This window comes from Aplidium turbinatum, chromosome 15 (genome assembly GCF_918807975.1).
Source record: "Aplidium turbinatum chromosome 15, kaAplTurb1.1, whole genome shotgun sequence".
Lineage (NCBI taxonomy): Eukaryota > Metazoa > Chordata > Ascidiacea > Aplousobranchia > Polyclinidae > Aplidium > Aplidium turbinatum.
Genome location: NC_137486.1, coordinates 23465290 through 23487681, shown reverse-complemented (window position 1 = coordinate 23487681; position 22392 = coordinate 23465290). Strand labels below are relative to the sequence as shown.

Here is a 22392-nt window from a genome sequence, read left to right as displayed (position 1 = left end):
ATTCTTATTGAAAAAGATGATTTATGCGTCAACAGATTTAATATAATTAGGAGAATCCAATTCATTGTGCACTGACTCCGACAAATGATAACGTCAGAAATGACGTCATTAAACAGTAATTTGCAAATAGCGATAAAACTGATAATCCTACATGCTTCCTCTCTAAGTTATTTGATAATGAATTGATGTACTTTCCAAACATAAACATCATGCTGGTACTTGATGGTGTCATCAGAACACACCAAACGAGATAGCAAACACAATATTAAACCAGATTTCAATTTGTTCGGGCATAGAGCGTTATAATTTAAAAGCAAGCCAGTGTTGGTAGGTTTTCGCCAAATCCAGGTGTCAAAAGAATTGTGTTTAATTCCAATTTAAATATTTAAAAAAGCGATGGTATCATTGGATTTTTCAAGTGTAAATTCGATATTTTTATGTTGTGAATTTAAAAGGTTTGAAAATGACTATTATTTTAGTGGCAAAGATGGGTCCCCTCAAACGTAACGTAAAAGAACGAAAAACTACTCGTTTATCCTTTACAATGTTATGCTAGGGGGGCACGTTGCCCGACTTCTCCCCCTCTCGGAGCCCTTGAGTTGGCCTAATTACGTAGAAACAAACTTATTTTACTTGGTCTCCAATTGGCATACTCATCATGCGGCCGAAGTACATTTGCTCGCGACTCAGCTCTTTGTTTGGCAAAGCTTGCATTATGACGTCCTGATTTGTCTGTAAAACATTGTACTGATGAAACGTAGCTGCTGCTACAACGTGGACGTGTTGGCTTAATGACGTTTTAACATCGATGACAAATATATTTCTTATGCGTCAAGTGTAGAAATGTGAGTCGTTTTTTTTTTTAAACAAACGGAAATAAAAAACCGATAATTTTTTTTTTTTGCACGAACTATCCGTCTAAAATTTAAACGTTGGGACTAAATTTGTACTTTTTCTTCCCTGAAATATTAGTTCTGAAATAATCAAGATATCGATAAGTTACCAAAACAAAACTTCGCCACTAAACTTTTCATTAAAATCTTCTTTTGACTTCAGTAATGATCTAAAAGGATGCTTTGTGTCAATTTGCTATACACCATGGCGATCTATACTACTGGCCTTCCCAACGTGGCAACAGCCAAATAATGTGGGGGCCTATTAAGTTTTAACTAGCAGGTATTAGGCGCACAAAAAAGCGTCTTTGCATGAATTATTACTAACAAATACTTCTGGATTAGAAAACGAATTTTTTAACATACCGAGTGTTTTGAAAGTTGGGTCACTCTTGATTTCGTGTACCTTAATTCTGTTGATATCTTAATTCTCATGCTATTCTTAACATGTAGCTATTGTCTTACTTTCTTGCCACTTATTTAACAATATTACATTTTAATTACTTTTTGGCACTGTATTTACAATTTTTAGGCTAAAAAACATTACTTGACCAATAAAAATTGCTGATTATATGTTGTAACACTTATCTCGATTGGTAAATTGAATTTTCGTATAGGCCCCAACATTATTTGGCTGTTGTCACGTTGGGAAGGCCAGTAGTATAGATTGCCATGCTATAAACGCAATACTTTCTTTCGTATAACTGTTTGAATGAGAGAGTGCAGACCCGATGACCTCCTACGCCTTCAGGGTTACGATCTTTCGCACTCTCTCATTGGATGCACAGTTGCACAGTGCACACTGTACGTCTTTTTTATGTACGTTTCGTATCCAAACAAAAATAAAATGACCATCCATCCATCTACATAGTGTGATAAGATAATCAAAAAAAGTATGGAATATCACACTAAAATTGGCAAATGCAAGTTTATTAAATTTACATTGAAAGAACTTGAATTCGTCAATTTAGTGTGGTACTGTCTACTTTTTTATCGCTAAATTAACCTGTATCGGTAGATTCGGTAACTAGTATCTGTAGACTAATCGGTATAGATTCATCTCATCAATTAAACTTTGAAGAACATCATAATACTCAACTCATCATAATAGGTTATATTATATCCAATGAAAGAAATGACAGGAATAAATAAATAAGCTAATACAAGAAATTAAGGCAAGTAACAAAGGGCGTTGACTGTTAACATGGTCGCCACTGGGACCGAACAGAATTCATCCTCGTCATTGGTAGCACTTAAGGTTGGGCGGTTCATTGGTACCATTTACTGAGCATGCGGCTGTAACATCCATTTATTGAGTTTTAAAAAACTAAGAAACGAAGTGTACCTACAAAACACAAACCATAAATATAAAGCAAACAAAGTAGATCTGTTTCACACAATGAGAAAACTGAGAACTGAACGCTGAACTGAGAACTGAACGCGAACTGAGAAAACAATCAACGTGAAGCGCTCTAGGCAAGGAAACCAGAACGTAGGAACATAATGTAGACTAAACGTAATTTTACAACATAATTTTACAACATTCTTCCCTCCTAAGACGTAACGGAATCACCATATCGTAGTGGTGGGACGCCTTTGTTAGTTCGCTTGGAACGTCTGATGTTTGGGTTTACGTCGTCACAGTCTGAATCGAAGCTTCTTGCGCTAGCATCAGAAGTATCGAGTCCAATGTTATTCTGGTCATTGCCAACATCCAAAACTGATTTAGAGAACTCAGCAGCTTCCAATCGGGAATTATCCGTGACGAATGGTTCAGGGCAATGAGATTGATCCGCAGAGTCGTCTGGACACGGCGCTAAGTCTCTTAGCGATACATTTGATTCTCTTCCATCTGGAGATTTTACAGTTGCATACATAGGATTGGCATCGGTTAGTTCGACCCGCCGAACCAGATCATCGTTCTTCGAACCCACAAAATTGCGCAGTAACACGGGCCCGGGTTTCAGTAGCCAAGAAGGCAGTGATAACCCAGTTGGAGATCGCCGGTCGAAACGAAAGAATAACTCGTGCGGTGTAGCATTAGTTGCAGTACACAACAACGTACGAACAGAATGCAGCACAACTGGTAGCACCGTTTCCCAACGACTAGGAGGTAGATTACGAGATTTTAATGCCAAACGTATCGCTTTCCAAATAATACCATTGTAGCGCTCGACTTGCGAGTTCCCGATGGGATGATAAATGGAAGAGCGACTGGTGGCAATGCCTCTGCTAGTTAAGTAACTTTTGAATTCCTTAGACACGAAGCTTCCCCCATTATCAGTGTGTACACAGCTAGGGAAACCACACAAAGAAAATAGATTATCAAGACACTTAATCACCGTTTCGGTGCACATGTTTGAACACGGATAACAGAACGGAAAACGAGAAAATTCATCCACTATTACGAGCAAATACACATTGCGACTACTGGATGGTAATGGTCCTTTAAAGTCAATCGATATGCGTTCGAAGGGGCGAGTAGCTTTAACAAGAGTGCCTTGTTGCTGCGTAAAAAATCTTGGTTTTAATTCTGCGCATATTCTGCAGTTACTACACACTCTCTTTATGTCATCCATTGAGAATGGCAAGTTTTTGGACCGTACGAAGTGGGAAAGTCTCCTCACACCAGGGTGGCAAAGGTTCTGATGAATTTCGTTTAGATTGTAACTGGCGGTAGACGCACAATAAGCTCTAGTTAATGTATCAGGTCCGGCATTGTCCTTTCCGGGTCTATATTGCACTGTATACGAAAAAGATGCGAGTTCGAGACGCCAACACTGTATTTTATTTTTTTTAACTTTCGTGCGTCTCCTGTTGTCGAACATAAATGCTACCGACTTTTGGTCTGTGACCAAGGTGAAATGTTGTCTTGCCAGAAAATGCTCCCATTTGCGAACGGCCTCTATGATTGCAGTAGCTTCTTTTTCTACGGCAGGATAATGCCGTTCGCTCCCTTGAAAAGTCCTTGACATAAATGCAACTGGTCTTCCTGCTTGGTTAAGAGTAGCAGAAACTGCAACCTCCGACGCGTCGCATTCGACAACAAATGGTAACGTCTCGTCGATGGCCGCCAATGCGGATTCGGAGATTTCTTGTTTAATAGAAACAAAGTCTTTCAACGCTTCTGGATTCAATGGAAACGACGTAGTGTTTTTCAGACTCTGAATTTTGTCAGAAAAGTTCACGACCCATCGTGCATAATATGCAAATAATCCTAGAGCTCTTTTGAGAGATTTGGTACTTTGGGGCGCAGGTAATTCAAGCAGTGGCCGTAGTCGTTCGGGATCCGGTTTTATTTTGCCATTGCCGACGCAATACCCGAGAATGGAGATTTCTTTGACCGACGAGATTGTTTTGTCTTCATTTAACGTAAAATTTCTTTTCTGAATTGAATGAAGAAAGCGCGAGACATTTTCATCATGTTCACTTTTGTCACGCCCACATACCGTAACGTTATCTAGGTAAGGGTAGGTATTTTTCAATTTATCAATTTTCACCATTTCATCCATTTTCCTTTGAAACTGGGGAACGCCATTTGTTACTCCAAAAGGGATTCTGTTGAATTCCCAAAGTCTTCCAGACGCCTCAAACCCGGTATAAATTTTGTCCTTTTTAGCGATAGGGATTTGGTGATAGGCGCTTTTGAGATCGAATGTTGAGAAAAACTTGTGAACAGACAACCGATGAACTAGATCGTCTATGCGTGGCAGCGGATACGCGTCCAAATTTGTGAACAAATTTATTGTTTGTGAATAATCGACACATAGCCTCTTCTTATTTGTTTCTTTGTTGTTAACAACCAGAACTTGGGCCCGCCAAGGCGAATTACTGGGGCGGATGATACCTTTGGAAGAAAGTTTTTCAATTTCTGCGTCTATAAACTTTCTGTCCGACTCGTTGTACCGTCTTGACTTAACAGCTATCGGCTTACAGTCTTTCGTCAAGTTTGTGAAAAGAGACGCTTCATCAGTTATTGCAGCGATCACCGAGCAATGGTCGTTCTGTTGATTAACTACAAAATCGGGTTCACCTCCTTGGTATTCAAAAATTACTCGACGATGATTTCTTTGGAAGTCTGCTCCCAATAAGATGTCGCAGCACAAGTTTTGTAAAACGCCAACTTTTACATGGCTGTAGAATTTCCCGCCGACCGTGATATCGATGAAACAGTTACCTACGACTTTTTCTTTTGAGTTGTGCGTAGCCATAGAGACTTTGGAATCGCAGCGTTCAATTTTAAGTTTTAGCTTGTAAGCAGTGTCTTGGTTGATGAAACTAACAGAACTACCAGAGTCGATGAGTGACGACAACTCGATGCCTTTAACGAAGGATTTCATAGTAGCATGAGACAAACATCGCGGTGCTGGGTGAATTGTGCACATATAGTCGGAATTAACGCAAGCGGTAACTTTTCCTCGAGAAAACTTGTTTTTGCAAACTTTAGCGAAATGTCCGACTTTATTACAATGATAACAAGTTGCATTTCGGGCAGGACATCTCTTCCTCTCATGATAGGGATCCCCACAAAAGAAGCAATATCTTGCGACGTTGCTTACCGCACTGATAGTAGAATTGTTTTTGCTCTTACCTTCAACAACTTCGTCGCTATGGATATTTGAGTTCGATGAGACGGCCGATACCTGTAGTTGGTCTCTTGAAGCATGAAATAGCCGAGTGTCTCTTGCTGCTCGATCAAGAGTGCTTGCTTGAGTGTATGCGTCAGCTAGACTGAGCTCTTGGTTTTCCAACAGGCGTTGTCGAATTGTATCGGAAGAAATGCCGTTGATGAATGCGTCGCGTACCATTTCCTGCTGATATTGAGCCGAGTCGACGGCTTGAAAGCCACATTCTTTGCTTAGAAGCTTTAAATTTTGGAGAAATTCGTCTAAGGATTGTCCTGGGTGTTGCTTGGTAGTGGCTAGACGATGCCTCGCAAATAAAATATTCGTAGGCTTCACATATAAGTTTTGAAGAACGTTCAATGCACCATTGTAATCTTGACAGTCTTCGATGAATTCGTAGACTTCAAAATTCACACAATTCGTGAGTATTCGCAGGTCATCCCGCCGGTTTTCTCCTTCGTCTTGGACGGGGAGAGAAGCCAAGTAATTTTCAAACGTCTTCCTCCAGTGCTTCCATTCTTTTGCCGCTGTGCTTGCGTTTGGATTTAAAGCAAGGCGTTCCGGCTTCATTAACTTGCTCATCTTAGTTTTTTAAATTGTAACATCCATTTATTGAGTTTTAAAAAACTAAGAAACGAAGTGTACCTACAAAACACAAACCATAAATATAAAGCAAACAAAGTAGATCTGTTTCACACAATGAGAAAACTGAGAACTGAACGCTGAACTGAGAACTGAACGCGAACTGAGAAAACAATCAACGTGAAGCGCTCTAGGCAAGGAAACCAGAACGTAGGAACATAATGTAGACTAAACGTAATTTTACAACATAATTTTACAACAGCGGCCACACTTCTGACCTGTAGAACTTAGTCAAACTAAACTATAATAGTTTTTCAGCAGTTATAATTCAACACTTGCTTTTGAAAAAAAATGTATGAAACCATTGGAAATAGTATAAAAAATGAAAAAAACAAATAAAACGGATAAAAATAAATAAACGATTAAAAAAAAACGACGACTAAAAAAAACTGCTTTTAACCAACTCTAGTCAAGTGCAATATTTTGTATTTATAAGCCGCGTTGAGAGTCGAGTATAGCTAAATTGCTAGTTGTGATCGTATTAACTTTTCTCTCTAATTGCCTGCTGCCTGAATCAGACCTCGACAATCTCAGACAAATATTAAGACCAGCGGTTCTCAACCAGTGGGCCATGTCTCACTGGTGGGCCATAGAAGCATTTTGAGGTGGGCCATAGACATATTTAAAAAATTGAAAGATTTATTGAAACATTTTGTTTCATTTTTGACAGTATTGTTAATTTTACACTTGTGTGTTTGTTTAGTGTTTCATGTATGTTACAATGAATGATGCTGCTTATTTTAGCTACAAAGTGGCAATCATCATTCTAAACATTTTGTTTCATTTTTGTCACTATAGTCAATTTTACACTTGTGTGTTTGTTTAGTGCAGTGGTTTTCGACCAGTGGGCCATGGCTCACTGGTGGGCCATAAAAGCATTTTGAGGTGGGCCAGTGCCTTATTTAAAAAATTGATAGATTTATGAAACATTTTATTTCATTTTTGACAGTATTGTTAATTTAACACTTGTGTGTTTGTTTAGTAACAATGAATGATGCTGCTGTTTTCAGCTACAAAGTGGCAATCATCATACATTTTACTGCAACACTAAGATTTACATCAACTCAGTTTGTACAACACTTTTGATGTAATAAACTAGTTTGTGGTTACAATTAAGCCATCTTCAAAAGCTAGTCAGGTTCGTTATGTAATTTCGTTCAAAATTTTTGGAGATTAGCAAACCTATACATTTTCGGAAAGCTTAGACCATGAGAAATCCAAAAAACGTTGATTACATTTGCAGAGATGTCTCCATGGCCGCCATTTTAAATTTTTAAAATGGCCGCCGCAAAATATATATTTTGATATATCTCGGCTCCTAATAAACTTAGAAACTTTATCAAACATGCTAATTCTATATTTTAAGGGTCAAAAAATCTATTAGAAGCATACCTAGATATAAAGCGTTAACTACTTTGCAATTATCAGCCATATTAGTTTTCAAAATGGTCGCAGAAATTATATTTCGTTACATTACTACTTATATACAGTGTTACGTAGTATTTGTCTGTAATTAAGTATAAAAAATGAAAATAATAAAATGAAAAAGTATTTATTCGTATTTGTTGTCCGGGTACTGGAAAGGCACCACACATGGAACAATCACTGCAGTGTATTTGTTGTCCGGGTACTGGAAAGGCACCACACATGGAACAATCACTGCAGTGTATCAGAAAGCAAATGTTCCAGGAGAACTAGTCGCACTAAAGCTCGAACTTACTGCAGGTAAGAACTTATCAATCCTTCCATATCATGTGCCCATTAAGCCATGCGCCAAGCCAAAACCAGAACTTGACAACAGGGCACGGAGGTTTGAGGCCAACACAACAGGTGTTGCTCAGTCAAATGAACTGACCCAGTTAGGGTGGGTCACAGCATCTACTTTGTCCAGAGCAAGAGAAAATGATGAACAGAGCAAGATCCCCGAATGGGCAGGATACAAGTCACTCATCTCATCTTGCCAACCACTCACTCACGTTGGTGCACTGCCCCTGCTACCTGAAGTTGCCACGAGTGGCCTGCTATGCTGACTGTGATTCTACAAGTATCCTAGCCCTGACCAGCCAGTCGGTCAGGGGTACCCAACTGTGATAACCTTCGAAATGGCCCTCTACGAAAAGGCAGTATAGTTGCTAGACGCACGGGTCGACCTGAAAAGAGAAATTGTTTCCAGAATGGGTGAGCTGCATGCTGTGATTGCTGTACTAAGAGCTCTCGGAACTTTCATAGAGAACTCTGGGGTTGATGATGCCTGGATCGAAGCCGATGTGTATAGATCTGCGATCACAATACAAATTCTCAAGTGTGCGAACTACAAGAGAACTCTTCGTGCACACATCCACACTTAAATAGCTTTGTAAAACTGACCTTGGATCAGTTTTTCACAGAGAAGACACATCTGAAGATTATCTGCTCAAGATCAGCAGATAAGATCCAGGAGGCATGTACATCGTTATCTGATAACAGAAACATTACTCTTGAATCCATCTCGACTGCTCATGACCATCTGGAACGAATCCTCATAGATGAAGATGTTTGCAGCAATCGAAAGCATGGGAAACGGAAAAGTCCTCTAATGCGATGGTCAAGTCAATGATAAACTATGTTCACTGTCTGGAAACGATCTTATTCTTTGTCGAGGCATCCCGGAATGCAGATCTCAATCTCCATTTGCAAGTTGGTGAGGAACTGAATAAGCCCTAGATCGGATAAAGTACAAGCGCTTTTGGCCACGGTATATTGTAGATATGCATAACCTGAAGATCAACCACCCAGATACTTGGTGTGAACTTCACGAAGGCAATGTGTCTGTTACCAAGGGTGAGATCCAATTTGTGTCCATTGGTGCAGATCGTGCATGAGAGCAGTTCAACAAGATGATGAAAGTCCGCTCTGGACTAATTGGCATTTCTAACGACACGAATGCCCGGCAACGGTTTTTCCTGGCTGCACCAAAGATGTCGCGCCTCTGAGAAAAGTTCAAAGAGCAGTTTGAAGACACTTTTTCCAAAAAAAAGTCACCCTGAAGTACAACCAGCCATTGTCAGGAAAGAGCATGAAGCTGTTGACAAGATAAAAGCTACCATACTGAGTCACGGAAATCCATTCGCAGTTGAAGGTGATGAGTTGTATAACTTCATCACACACGCATGTGTTCCACAAGAAAATGTCAAACAGATCCTGACCGTCGATGAGCAGGAACAACAGCTCTACAAAGAGTATGTTGCAGAACGCATTAATGGTGATGTCAGCTTATGGGCACCAGTTAAGAAGCAGAACAACCCCATGTACAATTGTACATGTCAAGAAACAAGTAGGAAACAGTCAAGGTTCGTGACCAGTCAGTCAATCTAAAAGAAACAAAAGATCCCTACGGGCGCTTCATGGTCCAATCCAGATCAAGCTGGGACATTGACTAGAAGAACGCTATCGGTAACTATGAGTTCACCCTCACACCGAGAGCACTATTCGCTCCAGATGAATCAGTTCAGACAAATATTTTGTCCAAGGAACCTTCCAAGTAGTGCTGCCTTGCCATTATATAGTTTCCGATGGACTAATACTGCTGCAGAACTTTAGTAAAAAAGTGGTTGACTAGGGAAATTCTCTGACAATGCATAAGCGTTAAGAGCAAGGAAACCTTCACTTTTTTGGGGGTGGAAGGGGAAATTTGTAGCATTGCTAAGCGGTTTCTCTAAACTTTACTATTTGTAAAAACAAAACAAAACTGAACCTTTCCCTTGGTGATAGGAGGAGTGGTGCGCAAACTTAAAGGGGCGTTAGGAACCATCAGGACAATATCGCAAATTCCATTTGTGACTCCAGCGCTACGACATGTAGATGTGAACATTATTGCGGTGATGAGTTCCACCAAGTTTTCCAGGGAACATAAAGAGAAACCTATCCAAAATAATCCATGGATTGAATTAGTGTCATTGTCATCAATATTTACAAATAATTTATTCATTATTTTCATCATATCAGCAATTTTACTTCACATATTCATACACATTTTGTTATTCATGGTTGTCAACGACATTAAAATGAACGATATTGATCGGCCATAGAAATACTTGAATTTGCTCCAAGCATCTACTTCAAAACATAACACTGTTCGTTTCCATGGTATCACTGTTCGTTTCCATGGTAAGCATATTCCATGTTTTTTAATATATAAACATACGACAACAGGGGGCGGCTTTCCCCCCTGGCTCGTGAAGACAATATATAAATATACACACTAGAAACAAGTTGCATCCAGGCTTTGACAGTGTACATCACCTTTGTGGTCGCCGTCTTTCTTGCAAGCGAAGCCACAACTCATCACTTCACGTATAAACTCGTTAAGTTCTGAATCACTCTCTATGTCCTATAACAAACAATGTTAGTGGTTACAAGAGTAGGGGCTCAATGCTTTCCTACTATCCCTTCTCTTCCTGCCTCAACCATGCTTGCAATCATTTCTTGTACTTTTATTTATTGCGTATGACTTAATTTAGTGAGTTGGGATATAAGCTGAAATTTTGTACACACTTATAATTCTTAACGATTTAACTTAAATCCGAAATCACACATTCCTCTAGCTTGCTTTACCAACACTGAAACCCAACACAAAGGCAAATGGTGTCCAGAAACAACGGCTCCCGGCACGCGGCAAAAAGCTGCAATCAGAGGTGAAATGTCTTGGTAGTCAGGCAAGCCACGTCACGTAGCCTACAACACAGGAACAACGCAAATTCAACGTTTACAAATTCATCACAATTATAATCAAGAGAGCAATTGACCCGCCGGAACAGTTAGAGTCCTCATAATTGAGTGCAAGTCAGTAAACCTTGTGGTATGCAAACTGCTGTTGGCTCGCTAGGTTTGCAAGTCCAACTGACACCGTGCAACAACAATAAATATTATCCCATGTATCTGAAAGTTTTTAACCCTTTATCCTGTGACGTATTTTGGCCAGTTGACTTGCGGACGGGGGGGTCGGTTCGACACTATCACTTTGAGCTCGTGTAACTCAAAAACTACGCAAGATAGATCAATCAAATTTTCACATGGTGTAGATAATTTATCTGACAACATAACATCGAAACTCTTTTGCAATTTGTTCAACAGCGCAACTTGAAACATCAAATAATTTGATGGTTGGTCATATTTTTTTATTTGACTTGAGAAATTGCTTCGTAATTAACTTATAATTGAGTGTGACGGGTTAATTCCATTGTGTAGATTTTAATCTCTTACGCGGAGACGTCGCCCACTCTTCAATGAAATCGTAATTGGCGTCCAACTCGTGTTTGCTTGTTGTTTTGCCGGAGGCATTGTAAAAAAAATTTGCTTTGTTTCAACATTTGCAGAGAATGAGACAAACTCACCACAAAAAAACTATTTCAAGTTCTTTTTGAGTCACATGTTTATAGTGTACACTTTTTCAAACGTACTGTCATTACTTGATATTGGAACTAAATCAAGCAAATTTTTTTTCACATTCACACTTTCGAATTTGGTTATGCATGATCAAGAAACACTTTGTATTTCACAGCACATCTCAGGAAGCTATTTATTCGTTTTTAACATTATTTCAACGTCTAAAGACGTTGAATCGATGTAAAAAGTGTCTGATTTGCTGTCTGGGTAGCGGTTGAAAACAGAAAAGTAAGGTAGCCTGTGGTGTCACGTGGTATTTGAACAACAACCTATCCAAAGGTAGTGACTTGCTTCGATAGGAGCTTGTTCCATTTTAGGCCATCATGCACTCCATAAACAAAGAGCGTCTAAAACTCCTTACTGATAAACTATGTCACGATGCATTCCAAAGTGAAATGTTTCAATACTTACCAACAATGATCACTTTGAATGAAACAATTTTGCAAACAATTGTGACAAAATGTAGTGATAATAATCGTTTAGTCAAATCGTGTTGGTAGGCTATAGAACAGGTCGTTTGCCAAATGGAACTCCCGTTCTGCGTGACAAACTCAAAGTCGTGGCATAACGATACGAAAAATAAAAAAAAATTATTTTTCAGGCCGAGTGCTATTGTCGTAAAAAAACAAAAAATCACTAAAGTGTTGACTTTTTCCTTGGGCAAATTTGAAGGTTATTGATATTTTAAAAATGCACGTTTGTGTCAATATGATTAAAGTGTTTTTTTTTATGTTGTTAACTAAATTTGCAAAATAACGTTTTCTACATTTTTTTTCTGATTTGTTGGACATACATTTTGTGTCAAGTTATTTATTACGCATTAGAAGATTTCTTTCTGTTCAAATTTTGAAATAGCATTTTAGATGCAGTTTGCGGTTGATGGCATTACTGCAAAAACCATCTTTTGTAATTGACACACATCCAAAAACAAAAGACGCATAAACTACTGCTGGCTGATAGACCACGTCACAATACATCATAATGATGTTTTTCCGAACCGAAGACCCAGAAAACCAATTTTGTCGTATATTAGATTAGACGTCTGCAAACGTTGAACCAATGACAAAAAGTGATTTGCTGATTTGAAACAAAATGATTGCTGTTTCCAATGTGCAAACATTTTGATAAAAAGTAATCAAGTTTTGGCCACAGCATTTTGGTCCATTTAGGCTACTATGGTCAATCAACTCACGTTGCAAATAACTTGTTTTGTGTAAAGTCTTGCTTGTGAAAAAATTGAAGTAAAAACGCAAAAATGAAGTAAGCTATATTTACAAAGTATTATATTCTTGAATGAACCATAGTTTTAAAAAAATAGTTTGAACAGGTTTCATCTGATAGAAACTATAATTGATAACATCGCGAAGGATCAAATAGCTGCAAAAATCACTTCAAGCAATTCTTTGGGGTGATTTTCATTATGCAAACCAAGGTGAACCTCAATATACATATTTTTATGCCAAACGATAAAAATCGTTCTTTCTTTTTTTCAAGGACAAGGAAAACGATCCGTCTAAAATGTAATTCAATTCAACATATTTCCCTTCTTTTGTCAGATATGCATTTTGTGTAACAATGCTTTAGAAAAATTGCTGGGCATGGCATAGCGTTTGAGATGCAGTCAGAGAATACAACTCTATGGTTGATGGCGTTATTACAAAAGCCAATCTTTTGTCACGGAAATGTATTCGAAAACAAAAAGGCACAAAAGCGCTGACTGATAGATTACGTTACGATACGTTACACAAACGAGGCATTGATTTCAGATTCTTTCAACCCAACAAACAACTTTGCTCCAAATGACACAAACGTCTAAATTTATGGAGAAAAAGATGTAGGCCTATACCGTTTTGTGAAAATAAGCTTTTGAAGACCAACATTTGAATGAAAAGTTTGAAATTATTGAGTTGGTCCTAATAGTGTTTCTGCTGAGATATATCAAAACTTTTCAATCCTCGTATAAAAAAATAATTTTGTAATCTCTCAAGCAACTGCAAAATTACCATTTAGGTAAAGATTCAGTGATGATACAATATGCACAATGCTTGTCAAAGCACAATAATTTAGCTGCGCGTGTTTTTCCACAAAAGCCAAGCAGTATAGATAGTCTGTGTCAAGTTCTTTTCAATATCCATCAATCTCTCGTTTTCATAAAACATTTTCACAACATTCATGTGAATATAAGTGTACAGTAGGGTGTTGCAGGCGCCCCATGAAATTTAAATCTTGGTTTCACCATGCTTACCTTTTTTGTGGTACTGTGTTTAGCTCAGTAGATCACAAATATGAAGTTTCATAAATTTTCATCGACGTTTACCTCCACCGCCGAGGCCATTTTGAGGCCCACTTTTTGAAATTTTTCATGTATTTTGCCACTAGAGGGCAGTGTATAAGTTTTGCAATATTGGGGTATATTTAAAGGATGCCCTATGGTGTTCTGAATTGTTTAAAAAAAAAATTGGAGAAATGGGATAAGTATATCCTAAAATATTCAAGTTTTGTCACTCATTTTTTGCACAATTACTGCCCCTAGTGGTGAAAAGAAAAGTTAAAATATCTTGAAAACTACTCATCATATTGTTATGGAACTTGCATGCACCCCCCCATTTTCATGGGTAAGGAGTTTGATTTTAGCAATATTTTTGCAAAATATTACCACTAGAGGGCGGTAATTCTAATTTTGAACTATTTTCCTGTGAAAAGGCGATATTGTTGCATTTCTTGAGCTGTGCTTCTGAAGAATACAATTTCATGGTTTATGCACAACAAAATTTATTCAATTGTAAAGAAACTGCATGCATGCATGTACTATATCAATAAATCCAAACAGGCAATGTGAGTCTTAGTTAACACAATTTCCGCAAAGGCAGTTTTGTGTTGATAAACGACGTTTTCTAAGATTTGGTATCTTTCTTCAATCCTCCTCCACCGCTTGAATATAGTTTTGTTGATTTTTTTTTTGTTTTGCTACATGAAGAAAGTCGGATACCACTTTTACCCTTCTCTCTGCTGAATCATTACAGACTCTGAGTGCACTTATGATACCATTAGCAGAAGCATTGCCATCATCTATTTCCCACTTTTTCTGGTGTTTGACATGAAAAGTTGTTGAAATGTGCAAAAGTTCAAAAAACATTTTGCTGCTGGCATTTGCATAGGAGCACAATGACAATGACTTATCATTAACAATGTCTGGCAGCTCTGGCTTACCGTATCCATTACCAAACCTGTTTGTAACCTGGCCATGGAAACTTGCATTTAAATGCAGCAGAGTTCTAGCCAAAGCTTCCTTTCATCAATAGTGACTTGTTCGAATGTGCGTCCCATAGAGCTAATGGGATCAGCTCCCCAGTTACATACCATGTGTGCCTACCTAAAGCTTTTAAAGCAGCAATACTGATAATTTTGTCTATTGCATCATAGCTTTTGATATTACTTACCAGTTGCAAATCTTCTCGGGGTGCTGATGCAGCAATTGGACAGTTGAACCACCATCCATTAAATTAATACAAAAGTACAAAGGTCAACAAATCACTCTAATTTTTGTATTTGTGACTTGAAAATGATTCCTTGCGGTAGAAAGTCTTACAGCATAACTATCTTATAGCAATAGAGCTGCTTTCCCATCCACCTTGCTCGATGGACTGTACCACATTTCATGAAGTTGTACTGTCCACTGTTGATTCCAATCTACATCGTCATCAAGTCTAAAAGTTCTTTGTAATCACCCCTCTGATAATTTTGCATATCTCTCTCAAACTTTAAATCAAATATAGTTATTACTATCTGAAGCCGAAGCACCCTTCTGTTGTTGTTTTGCGGCGGCCATCTGAAAAATTGAAGTGTTGTTTTGCGGCGGCCATCTGAAAAATTGAAGAGAACAATTATGTGCTTACACTTTTCTGCTTTGAGTTGTTGCAAATTCTCCCAACTCTTTTGAGGATTTTTGGTGTGCAGTACAGCTGCAGCATGTAGGGTTGCATTGAATCCTTTGTTCCGGAATCTTTCGAATAGTTCAATGCCTGGAGATCTTGACGTTTCGACTTACAGGGCTTCCCACACATGAGAAAGTATAACTTCTCCAATATGTTTTCTGCATGCTAGGCAGAGAAGTGGTTTGTCTAGCTTTATTTGAAAAAAAAATGCATGCAGCAGAGAGATGGCTTGAAAAAACTTTTTGGGTGTTGTTGTTTTAAATTTTTCTTTTTTTAAGGCCATTTCTCTGCTGCATGCATTTCTCTCTGCTGTCCATCGAGCAAGGTGGATGGGAAAGCAGCTCTATTGCTATGAGATAGTAATGCTGCAAGACTTTCTACCGCAAGGAATCATTTCCAAGTCACAAATACAAAACATAGAGTGATTTGTTGACCTTTGCAGTTTTGTATTTAATGGATGGTGGTTCAACTGTCCAATTGCTGCATCAGCACCCCGAGAAGATTTGCAACTGGTAAGTGACATCAAAAGCTATGCTGCAGTAGACAAAATTATCAGTATTGCTGCTTTAAAAGCTTTAGGTAGGCACACATGGTATGTAACTGGGGAGCTGATCCCATTAGTTCTATGGGACAAACAAGTCACTATTGATGAAAAGGAAGCTTTGGCTGGAACTCTGCTGCGTTTAAATGCAAGTTTCCATGGCCAGGTTACAAACAGGTTTGGTAATGGATACGGTAAGCCCAGAGCTGCCAGACATTGTTAATGATAACTCATTGTCATTGTGCTCCTATGCAAATTCCAGCAGCAAAATGTTGTTTGTACTTTTGCACATTTCAACAACTTTTCTTGTCAAACACCCAAATAAGTGGGAAATAGATGATGGCTATGCTTCTGCTAATGGTATCATAAGTGCACTCAGAGTCTGTAATGATTCAGCAGAGAGAAGGGTAAAAGTGGTATCCGACTTTCTTCATGTAGCAAAACAAAAAAAAAATCTGCAAAACTATATTCAAGCGGTGGAGGAGAATCGAAGAAAGATACCAAATCTTAGAAAACGTCATTTATCAACACAATGAAGATGCACAACTGCCTTTGCGGAAATTGTGTTAACTAAGACTCACATTGCCTGTTTGGATTTATTGATATAGTACATGCATGCATGCAGTTTCTTTACAATTGAATAAATTTTGTTGTGCATAAACCATGAAATTGTATTCTTCAGAAGCACAGCTCAAGAAATGCAACAATATCGCCTTTTCACAGGAAAATAGTTCAAAATTAGAACTACCGCCCTCTAGTGGTAATATTTTGCAAAAATATTGCTAAAATCAAACTCCTTACCCATGAAAATGGGGGGGTACATGCAAGTTCTATAACAATATGATGAGTAGTTTTCAAGATATTTTAACTTTTCTTTTTACCACTAGGGGCAGTATTGTGCAAAAAATGAGTGACAAAACTTGAATATTTTAGGATATACTTATCCCATTTCTCCAAATTTTTTTTTTAAAGAATTCAGAACATCATCGAGCATCTTTTAAATGTACCCCCAATATTGCAAAACTTATACACTGCCCTCTAGTGGCAAAATACATGAAAAATTTCAAAAAGTGGGCCTCAAAATGGCCTCGGCGGTGGAGGTAAACGTCGATGAAAATTTATAAAACTTCATATTTGTGATCTACTGAGCTAAACACAGTACCACAAAAAAGGTAAGCAAAATCCGAGAGGGTCGGGGCGCCTGCAACATCCTAGTGTACAGGTACATGGAAAAGTTTATTGGCGGGTCAAGAACGCACTCCTTGCTTTCCGACAAGAAATCAAGAAACTTACCACATCAGTCTGTTTGTTTTATGAGATAAACAGAGTTTTGGCAAGAATTTTCCTACTGCTTCTTGTTATAAGTTAGAAACAAAATGTATTTGCCATAGAAAACAACGTAAAATTACATTTTTTTAGTATAGCTTATCGGATGCTCTCTGATAATTTCAAAGCAACTCAGATGTATTTAAAAGATTAGGCTAATCAAAGCAACTCAAAACTCGAGTTTGCAAACAAAAGGCAGACTCATTATGATTGAGTGCTTTACAACAAAGCCAACTCATGAAATATCTGCGTCGCAGTTCCACGCACGGCGGCGCTCAGTAATCCTATTAATCCGTATAATTTGAAAACAAAAGGGCTAGCTAGTAGCTAGCTAAAATATCAGAGTATGTTATGAAAATCATGCCATATCTCTAAAACTATAGACAATAGCAACGTCATTTAAAGCGGAATAAATACTTGAATAATTTTTAGGAAAAGTCAAGAAAATTTAAAGCTGTGGATCGCGTAGTTCTTTAATGATATTGCTTTGCAAAGGAGCAAGTCCCCACAGACCCCCCCCCCCCCCCACAGGAAATAGGGTTACCTGTTTTTGATAAACGTTGGAACGCTGATTTTGAATCTGATGTTAGACTGTTTCTATCACACCTAGATTTTGAGGTGTTGAAAATTTCGGCGGCCATTTTCAATATTTTGTTTGGCTATTTTTACGCAACAGTGTCACCGGTGTTGGGCGCGATAACTCATTTTTCAGTTAAGCGATAACGATAATCGATAAACAAAAAATGCCTAAAGCGATAACGATAAACGATAAATCAAAAAAAAGTTAAGCGATAACGATAAACGATAAATTATCGCCGATAATGTCCGATAACGATAATTTTTTTTTCTTGATTAACGCTGCCCCATCCCATGCAGCAGCACGAACTGTTTTCATCAACATGCCGAAAAATCGAACATAATATACTGTAAAGGGACAAAACTTTTTGTAAGTTATGCATAAATAGAATAGCAATAGCGGCAGTGGGTATCGAAACTTCAACCTCTTGATCCAGAATCAAACCACTGAGTTATAAGTAACCGCCGTGCTTATAATTATACCTTCAGATACCAGTTGGATGCTTTTATCAATTGAGTTACACTGCCCCTTTCGTGCAGTAGGCAAAATAATTAAATCAAATGAAAATACCATAAAAAATTCCAAACTTTGTATTTTGCTTTCTGCTTAAAGGGCTGTTTACAGCAAAGTCAGCAATAATTGAAAAAATTCCAAAAAACGCAAAATGCTTGAAAATTTATCAGTAATCTTAAGCGTTTTAGTAGTAAAACTAAAAATGTGCATACTGTGAAATCCATCAAGCTTGTCAAATTAGCCGTGTTTGTTTAAGAACAATAACATAATTATCGTAATTTACTGATAATTTCAGATAATTTTTTTTTGTTTTCTTTGTGAACACCATCATTAAAGCAATGGCAGAACGTTGAGTTGTTGAGATAAGAATTACAATGTAGGCACTGTATTAGTGGGAATAAAACATTTGATCGGGGTAGGCTATGTCGCATAGGTAGGCTACAGTAAATGAGAAAGGTTATACTGTATTTAGCATAATTTTACCACGCAACTCAATCCGCCTATTGTCATGCAAAAACTACTACAAGATGCAAAAAATATGATGTCGGTCTGCATGTCAAATGCTTCAAGCAATATCATATTCTGCAATGACTTGTTTCAGTGATGTTGTGTTACTTTGCTAATTTTCATCTTCATATTTTTTGAACTTTCATTTCGATAAAATGCTCGATGACAATAATGACATGACAAAACATGAACAAGACATTTCCCATTTATCACTTTGAGCAATAAGTAAAATGTAATAACGGTCAAACATTACGCACAAAAAACTTGTGAAATTTGATAACGGAATTGCCTAGCGTCTTATATATAGGACGGCTTTTTTCTCAAAAAGTACAAACACAATTAGAAAAAAAATAATTGTGATATGTTTTTAGGTCATAATTATGCAATATTTAAATTTTCCGAAATTTTTTTTAAGTACTTTCACTTTCGGCACAAATGGGTTAACTTTTTAAGTTAAATGGCACTTATGCATTCGGTTATTATTTTTGGATTACAGTTATATCGCCAACCTAGAAAAAAATCGATCTTACAGTCTATAACCGATCTTGTGTTGTTATTGTGTGTGAATTTTGTCTTTTAATCTGAGTTTGTGACGTAACCGCACGTCTCAAGGCAAGTTCTTGCAATTTTAGTTAATCTACTCATCTAAAAATTTAATGCGCTTAAAACAGTAAGTTTCATGTTTTGACGAGAGAGATTTTATTTTTTTACGACAATTACTAAAAACTAACACTTCCAACGAAACAAGAAAACACAAGAATAAAATAGTTGATCGTGAGGTGGCGCGAAAGACCATGTTTCCGATGTAAAAGCGGCCTCGTATTGCGATACTTTCACAAACCACTTGCTAATTTCTTTCGCTTCGCTTCAAAGGAAGTTGGTCTGCCTGTGCGCTTACATTTTAATTGTAAAATTCACTCGCGATTGCCCGTTGCAGCAAAACAACAAGAGACTTGTTGCATGCATTTTATTGCATTGCAATTTGCAACTCTAAAAATTATTGTGTTGTCAGGGCCATCGCTGCAGGGGGGCATGCCCCCTCCCCTGATAACGACCTGTGCACAACACTTCAGGCACTGAAGAAACCTGGTTTCAATTTTAGTTTCATTAACTAGGTGGCTAGCAAAAATATTACTTTTCATGATCTTTCCACTTGTGTGTTGATCCAAAGTAAAATTTATCGGCGATTAATTATCGGCGATAATCAAATATTGCCTTTGGCGATAACGATAAACGATAACTCAAAAAATAATTGAGCGATAACGATTAGCGATAAAAATTTATCGCCGATAATCATCGCCGATGAATTATCGCCGATAATGCCCATCACTGAGTGTCACTAAGTTCACCTTTAGAAATCCTGGCCCTACATCAGCATATAACTTGCCTTCATTGTGACGTAATACAACGAAATGACTTTCCCCACGAATCGCTCCATCGCGCCCCAGATGGCTAAAGCATCATCTCGGTAACAATAACCCGGCAAGTGATTGCTGTTTTCCGTTCCATTTTTTTTCAATACTTTTGGTAGGTTAAGATCTTCTAAACGAAAGCCTTTCATGGCAGCTTGCAACAGCTGCTTTTGTGATTTCATTCCTGTTACAATATAAGTATTTTTATTATTATTCTATATCATCCTTTCATGTATTTCGTCATAAGACCTAGATTATCTCATCACATTAACAATTGATGAATTGAAATTTTTCATTTGTACATTTATATTACAATTTAAGTCAAGGTTGGTGACGTAGAATGGTGCTAGGCATAAGCAAAACAAACAAGAAGCTCAGCAATGTTCACGCAACCAGAATACTGTGGTGGTACACCAGTCACACCTTACAAGACCACATCTGCAGTAAAGACCACCCAAGAATTTTTAAAATTAACATCAAATGAAGCGCGATTTACGTAATCATGCTAATAGATAATTCGAAATATACTATAATAATATAAATTAAACTTAAGATAATTACTATTTTTACTTTTTGGCAACACTGTTTGGCTGCCTCGATTATTGGAGAGTTCAGCTGGTCTCATCATTCTCCTGGTCTCATCATTCTCCTGGTATCATCATTCTCCTAGTCTCAACATTATCCTGGTCTCATCATTCTCCTGATCTCATCATTCACCTGGTCTCATCATTCTCCTGGTCTCATCATTCTCCTGATCTCATCATTCTCCTGGTCCCATCATTCTGCTGGTCTCATCATTCAACTACACGGACTTCTTGTTTCAATTGATAGAGCGAAGATTGTGCAATCGTACATGATGCGGTCTCCCAAGAAGATAACATTCCTAATTGGTTCTGTCTGCCAAGGAAGATGATAACATTCCTCATTGGTTCTGTCTGCCAAGGAAAATGATAAAGTTCTTCATTGGTTCTGTCTGCCAAGGAAGATGATAACATTCCTCATTGGTTCTGTCTGCCAAGGAAGATGATAAAGTTCTTTATTGGTTCGGTCTCCCAAGGAAGATGATAACGCTCCTCATAGGTGCGGTCTCCCAAGGAAGATGATCCCGCTCCTCATTGAATCGGTCTCTCAAGAAAGATGATAACGCTCCTCATTGGTGCGGTCTCTCAAGGAAGATGATAACGCTCCTCATTGGATTGGTCTCTCAAGGAAGATGATAACGCTTCTCATTGTATCGGTCTCTCAAGGAAGATGATAACGCTCCTCATTGAATCGGTCTCCCAAGGAAGTTGATAACGATCCTCATTGGATCGGTCTCGCAAGGAAGATGATAACGCTCCTCATTGGTGCGGTCTCCCAAGGAAGATGATAACGCTCCTCATTGGTGCGGTTTCGCAAGGAAGATGATAACGCTTCTCATTTGATCGGTCTCCCAAGGAAGATGATAACGCTCCTGATTGAATCGGTCTCTCAAGGAAGAAGATAACATTCCTCATTAGTTCTGTCTGCCAAGGAAGATGATAACGCTTCTCATTGGTTCTGTCTGCCAAGGAAGATGATAAAGTTCTTCATTGGTTCTGTCTCCCGAGGAAGATGATAACGCTCCTCATAGGTGCGGTCTCCCAAGGAAGATGATAACGCTCCTCATTGAATCGGTCTCTCAAGGAAGATGATAAAGCTCCTCATTGGATCGGTCTCTCAAGGAAGATGATAACGCTTCTCATTGGTGCGGTCTCCCAAAGAAGATGATAACGCTCCTCATTGTATCGGTCTCTCAAGGAAGATGATAACGCTTCTCATTGTATCGGTCTCTCAAGGAAGATGATAACGCTCTTCATTGGATCGATTTCCCAAGGAAGTTGATAACGATCCTTATTGGATCGGTCTTGCAAGGAAGATGATAACGCTCCTCATTGGTGCAGTCTCCCAAGGAAGATGATAACGCTCCTCATTGGTGCGGTCTCGCAAGGAAGATGATAACGCTTCTCATTGGATCG

At 38.2% G+C, this 22392-nt stretch overlaps 1 protein-coding gene across 1 annotated transcript in view; it reads right to left on the bottom strand.

Moving 5' to 3' along the window:
* LOC145784089 (polyunsaturated fatty acid 5-lipoxygenase-like) overlaps positions 1 to 22392 on the bottom strand; it is a 35353-nt gene that overhangs the window by 2123 nt on the left and 10838 nt on the right. The window contains exons 10-13 of the mRNA XM_082595842.1: positions 20371 to 20562; positions 10442 to 10529; positions 9894 to 10060; positions 634 to 732 (exon numbers count right to left, since the gene is read on the bottom strand). Of these exons, the coding sequence (XP_082451968.1) occupies positions 634 to 732; positions 9894 to 10060; positions 10442 to 10529; positions 20371 to 20562 (546 nt within the window). The remainder of the gene's footprint in view (positions 1 to 633; positions 733 to 9893; positions 10061 to 10441; positions 10530 to 20370; positions 20563 to 22392) is intronic.